Source organism: Phoca vitulina, unplaced genomic scaffold, assembly GCF_004348235.1.
Source record: "Phoca vitulina isolate PV1807 unplaced genomic scaffold, GSC_HSeal_1.0 scaffold118, whole genome shotgun sequence".
Taxonomy (NCBI): Eukaryota; Metazoa; Chordata; class Mammalia; order Carnivora; family Phocidae; genus Phoca; species Phoca vitulina.
This window is the reverse complement of record NW_022589821.1, coordinates 576,156-584,097: the sequence shown is the minus strand read 5'-3', so window position 1 is coordinate 584,097 and position 7,942 is coordinate 576,156. Positions and strand designations below refer to the sequence as shown.

At 49.1% G+C, this 7,942-nt stretch overlaps 1 protein-coding gene and 1 pseudogene across 2 annotated transcripts; one reads left to right on the top strand and one right to left on the bottom strand.

The window, feature by feature from the left end:
- Window positions 1-1,466: 1,466 nt before the first annotated feature.
- On the bottom strand, window positions 1,467-7,819 carry CUNH1orf189 (chromosome unknown C1orf189 homolog). Of its 2 annotated transcripts, XM_032398708.1 has the most exons (4): window positions 7,472-7,819; window positions 7,188-7,228; window positions 2,430-2,559; window positions 1,467-1,690 (listed from the first exon to the last, which is right to left on the bottom strand). In XM_032398708.1, exons 1-4 carry the CDS (start codon window positions 7,502-7,504, stop codon window positions 1,589-1,591), a joined length of 306 nt encoding a protein of 101 aa, XP_032254599.1. In that variant the 5' UTR covers window positions 7,505-7,819; the 3' UTR covers window positions 1,467-1,588. The 2 variants fall into 2 exon arrangements, with proteins under 2 accessions (XP_032254599.1, XP_032254598.1); XM_032398707.1 differs by having other exon boundaries at window positions 7,188-7,819.
- LOC116628339 lies at window positions 4,652-6,672 on the top strand (annotated as a pseudogene).
- Window positions 7,820-7,942: the final 123 nt, after the last annotated feature.

The window sequence follows — 7,942 nt, the reverse complement described above, 5'->3', positions numbered from 1 at the left end:
CCTTCCTTCCTTCCTTCCTTCCTTCCTTCCTTCCTTCCTTCCTTCCTCCCTCCCTCCCTCCCTCCCTCCCTCCCTCCCTCCCTCCCTCCCTTCCTCCCCCCTCCCTCCCTTCCTTCCTTCCTTCCTTCCTCTCTTTCTACAGAGTAGAGGGGAGGGGGAGGGGCAGAAGGAGAGAATTCTGAGCAGACTCCCTGCTGAGGACACGGGGCTGGATCTCACAACCCTGAGATCATAACCTGAGCTGAAATCAGGAGTCCGACACTCAACTGACTGAGCCACCCAGGTGCCCCTCACCTTCCTTCCGTGCCCACGCCTGCCTCCCCCAACCAGCCCATGAGCCCCATGTCTTGTTGGGTGCAGGAACCTGTGAGTCATTGACTAAAGACTCTTGGGAAGTGGGGCTGATGGAAGCTGGACAATGAATGGATGCACAGGGCAGAAAGGCAGGCGTGGGATGGAGTGATATCTCGGCTGCATAGGGGGTGGCCGGGGGTTGGTGAGGGGCCTGAGAAGGGCCTGGGTCACAGGGAAATCTGAGAGGGGAAAGGGAGGATACCTGCTGTTCCTCAAGCACTAGGCCTGCTCTCTACACACCTTATCTTATTGAATTCTCATAATGATCCTGTGAGATGGGTATTATTTTCCCCACTTTCAGAGAAGTAACTTACACAAGGTGACAACAATTAAGGGATGAAACAGGACTTTGAACCCACACCTGACTCCAAAACCCATACCCTTCTCTATACCTGCTGCTGCTTTGTGTCCATCAGTGGGATGTGGAGGGAGAAAAGGAGAGGGCTCTGACATCAGAGGAACGCACACTGGAGGGTGGGGCCAGACTCGGGGTGGGGGTGGGGGAGGGGAGATGTGAGCTGTGCAGTGCACCGACCGCCTGGAGTGGGGGGCTGGGCACGATCAGTGTGGAGAGGACGCGTGGCCAATGAGGATACAGACAGCAGGGGAAGAAACCGGGAAGTCAGCCTGGTGGCGTCCCCGCACCGCACCCGTTCCTGGCTCCACAACAGGGATCTCTCGGGCTTGGGGTCTCATTTTATGGAAAGTGGATCTTCGTAAGTAAGCTTCTCTGTGGACTATAGACATATGTGATCAATCAGCACTTTTTAGAATTCTTCAGAATCTGAATGCCTTTAGATTTAACATGCTCTTAACAGTTCCCCATAAATCTCAGTGCTCCTCACTCCCTTAGACCCGCTATCTCACCTGCCTTCCCTCCGTGGCACTTCAGTTTGGAACCCTGTCAATTTGCAGGGGTGGGAGGGGTACGAATTCGGGTCCAGAGAAGAGAGACCTGTCCTGGGTCTCATAACTGGCCGACCCAAACCCTGAACTCCAGGCCTCCTGACACCCAAGCACATGGTTCCTGTGGCTGAACAGCCACACTCAGAGCTATTCAGAAAAGACCAGAGGAAGTGAGATCTAAGAGGTGGTGAGTAAAACCCAGGAAGCTGTTTTAAGATTATGGCTATGAATAAACACTGTTCAAAGAAGTCAAGATTTAGGACTGAAGAATGAGCCATATGTCTACATTTGAGCCTTTAAGAGCCATCTTTGTTTGTTTCAGATTCCATCAGAGTCTCTCCACATAAAAAGCTTTGCCCATCTGATTTAGTTCCTGCTGGTACTGCCGATGCTCCTTTTCCAACAGCTGGTGCAGGGCTGCTTGACGGACCTGGTGGGGAGGACAGAACAGAGTATGAGGTTTGCCTTCTGCTTGCCCTCGTTCTCGTTCTCCCCCTGGTGGCTTTCCAGCTGTGTCCTCTCAGATTTGGACTTAGCTGTGACAGAAAGCTAGGCAGAAGCATAGAGGCTGCATCTGCAGGGGTGGGAGGGGGATGCCGCCCCATTTTTTTCTCCATGGATGAAGCCCTATGTTCAGCAAATAATTGCTGAGAGCACCATGAACCATGAGCTCTGCTGGGCCCCCCGGGATACAAAGATGATGACATGCCGGGAAGTGGGAGTCCTGGGAGAGAGGGGCTGGGGCTGGACACTGAGATGAGGGGATCAAGGACTAGTCTGCACTCTGGGACTCGAGAATATGCCACCTGCAGCTGAACACAAAGAGCCATTTAATGAAAAAAGCTTCTGCTCTGGGGCGCCTGGGTGGCCCAGTCGGTTAAGCGTCTGCCTTCAGCTCAGGTCATGATCCCGGGGTCCTGGGATCGAGCCCCGCATCGGGCTCCCTGCTCTGCGGGAAGCCTGCTTCTCCCTCTCCCACTCCCCCTGCTTGTGCTCTCTCTGACAAATAAATAAATAAAAAATCTTAAAAAAAAAAATAAAAAGCTTCTGCTCTGGTATAATGCAGAGAAGGTGGGCAAGTAATGGCAGCAACTAAGTTTGGGAATCCAGTGGGCTTCAGCACAGGATAGTAGTGGATGAGGCTTCAGGTCACCCTTGCTAGAACTCACCATCAGTAGCTGCTTACGGGCCAGTGCCAACTCCTGTCCCATGGTGTCCTGCATCCTTAGGGCAGCATACAGGTTTCTCCTCTGGCTTAGTGTCGTCTGCCACAGAGAGCGAGCGCGTGAATTTCGCCACCTGCCCCAGGTACACAGGTAGGAGCTGGACGGGTCAGTTAGGAATGGAGACCCAAACCCCATCGGAGAGGCCCAGAACCTCATGCCAATGTCAGAAGATGGCAAACTCCCTGAAAGGGTAACTAGAACCAGCTTAGAACCTAGGATATGTTGAATATGCAGGCCCTTTAATCATCATAATAGCCATGTGTCATAGATACCAGTTTCTGCATTGTACCACAAGGAAACAAAGTGCAGCTGAGTTGCCCAAGGTCACTTAATGGCAGACGCGGGTATCAAATCCAGTCTAAGAATTAATACTTTCTGTTATACCATGATTCTCAACCTTAGCTAGACATATTCTGGAACCATTTGCTAGGTTTTGTTTTGTTTTTTAGACTTTTTTAAAAAAATTTTTTAAAAAGATTATTTATTTATTTATTTGACAGAGACAGAGAGAGCACAAGCAGGGGGAGTGGCAGGCAGAGGGAAAGGGAGAAGCAGGCTTCCCGCCGAGCAGGCAGCCCGATGCCGGACTCGATCCCAGGGCCCTGGGATCATGACCTGAGCCGAAGGCAGATGCTCAACCGACTGAGCCACCCAGGCGCCCCTAGACTTTATTTTTTAAGCAATCTTTACACCCAGCGTGGGGCTCAAACCCACAACCCTGAGATCAAGAGGTGCACGCTCCACCAACTGAGCCAGCCAGGCACCCCAAGGTTGCTTTTTTTTTTTTTTTAAAGACTTTATTTTAGAGAGAGAGAGGAGGGGGAGGAACAGAGGGAGAGGGAGAAGCAGACTCTAAGCAGACTCCAGCACAGAGCCCGATTTGGGACTTGATCCCAGGTCCAGGAGATCATGACCAGAGCCGAAATCAAAAGTCAGCCACTCAATCGACTGAGCCACCTAGGTGCCCCTAACACATTAAGAGGAATCTGCATTTCTTTCTCTCACACACACACAGGTAAGCCCTGTTGAAACTTAAAGCATTTTATTTTTTATTTTTTTTAGGGGGAGAGGGGCAGAGGGAGCAGGAGAGAGAGAATCTTAAGCAGACTCCACACTGAGTGCGCCTGATGCAGGGCTCGCTCCATCGCACTGACGTGGTTTTGGAATGTTGGTGAGGTCTGGAGCCAACGGCCAAGAAAGAATTCTTGAGACGTCTTTGGTGCAAAGTGGTGGTTTTATTAAAGCTCGGGGACAGGACCCGTGGGCAGAAAGGGCTGCTGCCCTGTTGTGAGGAGTGACTGATTATATACTTGGGAGTTGGGGGAGGTAAGAAAAAGGGAGGTTTTCAAAAGAACTTTCCTATGCTAAAGAGGACCTACAGATAGAGAGGCCTTGCCATTGCCAAGTTAAGGTTGTTTTTCCCTCTAGCAAGGCATTAAGGTTAAGACAGTTGGGAGTTTCCCTCTGGAAGTTAGGTTATTATTATTATTATTTTTTAAAGATTTTATTTATTTATTTGACAGAGAGAGAGCACAAGCAGGGGGAGCGGCAGGCAGAGGGAGAAGCAGGCTTCCCGCGGAGTAGGGAGCCTGATGCGGGCTCGATCCCAGGACCCTGGGATCATGACCTGAGCCAAAGGCAGATGCTTAACGGCTGAGCCACCCAGGCGCCCCTAGGAAATTAGGTTATTGATAAGAATGCTTTTTGCTTGTAAATCACTAAGGCATTTATAAACTGAGGGAGACTCCTGTTCTACAGGACTGTGATCTCTGTAAGTTAACCATTTGTGTTTCCTTCCCTTAGCTTCAGAGGAATGTCGCACAGATCCCACCTGGGAGGGTACTTTGACCTCAGCTTACCTTCTGCTCCCTCATCATCACGACCCGAGATCTCAACCTGAGCCAAAACCAAGAGTCCAATACTTAACCAACTGAGCCACCCAGGTGGCCCTTAAAGATTTTTTTTAAGTAATCTCTACACCCAACGTGGGGTCAAACGCACAATCTCAAGATCAAGAGTTACATGTTTCACTGACTGAGCCTGCCAGGTGCCCCCCGCCCTGTTGAAATTAAAAAAAAAAAAAAAAAAAGTATTTTTTTACAGATGATAGAAAATTTAACCCATATAGAAATACACTAAATGAGAGCTGCAGTTGCTCTCTCCAAGTTCCTGTCTCCCTGCGCATACTGCCTGGATGGCCTCCCCAAATCATGACCCAGCTGCAGCCACAAAGGAGCTGAGCCCAGCAGGGGGTGCCACGCGAGGCCCGGTGGGCAAGAGGCTACAGCAGGAGCTGATGACCCTCCTGAGGTCTGAGGACAAAGGAATTCTGCCTTGCCTCAGTCAGACCTTTCCAAACGGGTGGGGACCACCATGGAGGAGCTGACGAAGTAGATGAAGACGTGAGGTAGAAGTTCTCTCGAGTTCCCCAGTGCTTCCTCTTACAATGCACCCACGGTGAAGTTCCTCACACCCTGCTACCACCCCAGCGTGGACACCCAGGGGAACATCTGCCTGGACATCCTGAAGGACAAGGGGTCTGCCCTGGGTGATGTCAGGACCATCCCGCTGTCCGCCAAGAGCCTGCTAGGAGAAACCAACATTGATAAGCCCTTTGGTTATCGAGCTCTAGAAAAACCCATAGCCTTTAAGATGTATTGTAAGAAACCTACTCAAAGAAGGTCTCCAGCCAAAAACCTTGTGTAGCTTCTCTCCTTGTGTTGTCTTTTTATTTCTTCCTTAGATGTTCTGTCCTTCCCTTCATTTCTGTCTAGCATTTTGTTTCTTAATTTGTGGTATCATTTTTTTTGTTTGTTTTTCATTTTTTATTTTTATTTATTTTTAAAGATTTTATTTATTTGACAGAGAGAGACACAGCAAGAGAGGGAACACAAGCAGGGGGAGTGGGAGAGGGAGAAGCAGGCTTCCCGCGGAGCAGGGAGCCTGATGCGGGGCTCGATCCCAGGACCCTGGGATCATGACCTGAGCCGAAGGCAGACGCTTAACGACTGAGCCACCCAGGCGCCCCGCAGTTTCTGTTTTTTAAATTAAGTATCTGGTTGAACCCTTGTGATAAATCTATTCAATAAATACACTGGGTTTAAAAAAAAAAGGGGCACCTGGCTGGCTCAGTTGGTGAGCACGTGACTCTTGATCTTGGTTGGGGTTGTGAGTTCAAGCCCCATGCTGGGTGTAGAGATTACTCAAAAATCTTTGGGGTGCCGGGGCGCCTGGGTGGCTCATTTGGTTAAGCGACTGCCTTTGGCTCAGGTCATGATCCTGGAGTCCCTGGATCGAGTCCCACATCGGGCTCCCTGCTCGGCGAGGAGTCTGCTTCTCCCTCTGACCCTCCCCCCTCTCATGTGCTCTCTCTCATTCTCTCTCTCAAATAAATAAAATCTTTAAAAAAAAAAAATCTTTGGGGTGCCTGTGTGGCTCAGTCGATTAAGTGTCTGACTCCTGAATTCAGCTCAGGTCCTGATCTCAGGGTTGTGAGACTGAGCCCCGCGTGGGGCCCTATGCTGGGCGTGGAGCCTGCTGGTAATTCTTTCTCTCCCTCTGCTCCTCCCTCTTCCTTCCTCAAATAAATAAAATGTTAACAAAAATAAAAAACTAAAATCTTAAAAAATATATACTAAAAGTGAAAACTTTGTTCTTCAACCCCAGTTCTCAACGAAGTTATTGTTTCCCGTGTATATTTCCAGAAAATTTTTCTATCATATACCGGCAAGTATTTTTTTTTTTTTTTACCATGAACTCGTATGCTTATATAAGTAGTATCACTTAACAATTTGGACTTTTCCTATCAGCACATAGAGATTTTCTCCATTCTGTGTAAAGGCTTCCTAGTATTTTTGTATCATAATTTAACCAGCTAGACAGTTTATACTTTTTAAATTTTTTTTTTTTTTTTTAAGTAATCTCTAACCCAACATTGAGCCTGAACTCACAACCCTGAGATCAAGAGTTGCATGCTTCACCAACTGAGTATATGTATGTAAGGTAAACTAGACGTACAGTTGCCAGTTCCAAGGATGTGTGAATTTTGAGATCTTAAGTTTTGATAGATTTTATCAAATTGTCTTTGTAAAAAGGCTGCATCCATCTGGACTCCCACTAAAATTATATGCAGTTGCTCCCTCACATCCTTGCTGGCTCTCGGTATAACCACCTGCGAAACCTTTAAGAACAGCCTTATCCTACCTGATCCCAGACCACCGTAGTCAGAATCTTCTGGGTTAAGACCCGAGCACATGTGTTTTAAAAAGCTCCCAGGTGAGTAATGTATAGTGATTAACGTAACATAAAAAAAAAAAAACTCCCAGGTGAAGGAGAGACATACAGCCTCATCTTCTCATTCACTCACTCAAAAAATACTTACTGCATACCGATCACATGATTAATACAACAAATACTTGCATTCTACTTAAAAAATAAAAGAACAAAAACTTGATCTGATTTTCCTTCAAACAGGAAGAGAGAGACAATAAAAGCACTGTGTGGGTAGCACGACCTAGTGGGCACTGGGAGGCTGTCCCTGAAAAGGGCCGCTTCCTGCCCCCGCACACCCGTTTCCTTCCCGAGGAGCCCAGGACAAGGATGAAGTGTATCTGAGTGGTGGCTGGGGGGGAGGGGGGAGGAGGACACGCGGGTGACAAGGTCAAGCTGAGGGGTAAGGGAAGGGATAGAAGCAGAAATTACCTGTCAACCATCTTCTTAAATCCCAGGACCCTTGGAAAACTCTGCAAGAAAAGCAAGTTGCTCGTCTGCCTTGACGTCCAGCACCCCATGCCCAGCACCTTTCCCGTGGGCCTCTCTTCTTGACAGTTAATGGCACTTCCTAGGGGAAGTGAGGGCAAGAGCGCTACTCCTTTCAGAGCGGACCAAAGAAAACATGCTGGTAGGAGCTGCAAGCAGTTACATCATGGGCCCCTCAGGAAACGGTCTGCTTCTGGCCAACCCAGCCCCCTTCCAGCTCTGCACACCTCTTCAACTTTTGTCGTCTTTTCCACAGACATGTCCACAAGCTGGCGGGATGCGGGCTCAGGAGAAGCAGGCTCTCCCTTCTGTCCAGTCGGTCACCCAGGATTCAGTAGTCATAGCAACACATTCACCTCCAACAACAACCCCGGACCTAGAACTTGATTGGTCACCTGGCCTGTTGCCCTGGAGACCTGAAGCGAATCCTGGTTCTCCTGCCTTCTATTAGTGACACAGGCAATTCTAGGAGCAAGGACCACAGTCCCAATTTTAGGGTTTCTTCTGTGGGGTCTCTGTATGATCGTAGGTCCAAAGAACATATCCTACGCCTGTTTCATTAAAAGGCAACTGCAGGGCGCCTGGGTGGCTCAGTTGGTTAAGCGACTGCCTTCGGCTCAGGTCATGATCCTGGAGTCCCGGGATCGAGTCCCGCATCGGGCTCCCTGCTCAGCGGGGAGTCTGCTTCTCCCTCTGAC

Bases quoted from the DNA above. Each gene is read 5' to 3' on its own strand.
- CUNH1orf189 (XM_032398707.1), bottom strand. From the start codon at position 7,276: ATGGGGTGCTGGACGTCAAGGCAGACGAGCAACTTGCTTTTCTTGCAG. The intron at 2,560-7,187 runs GTAATTTCTGCT...TACCTGGGGCAG, and splicing joins TTTAAGAAGATGGTTGACAG to GTGGCGAAATTCACGCGCTC. The intron at 1,691-2,429 runs GTGAGTTCTAGC...CCTCCCCACCAG, and splicing joins CCCGTAAGCAGCTACTGATG to GTCCGTCAAGCAGCCCTGCA.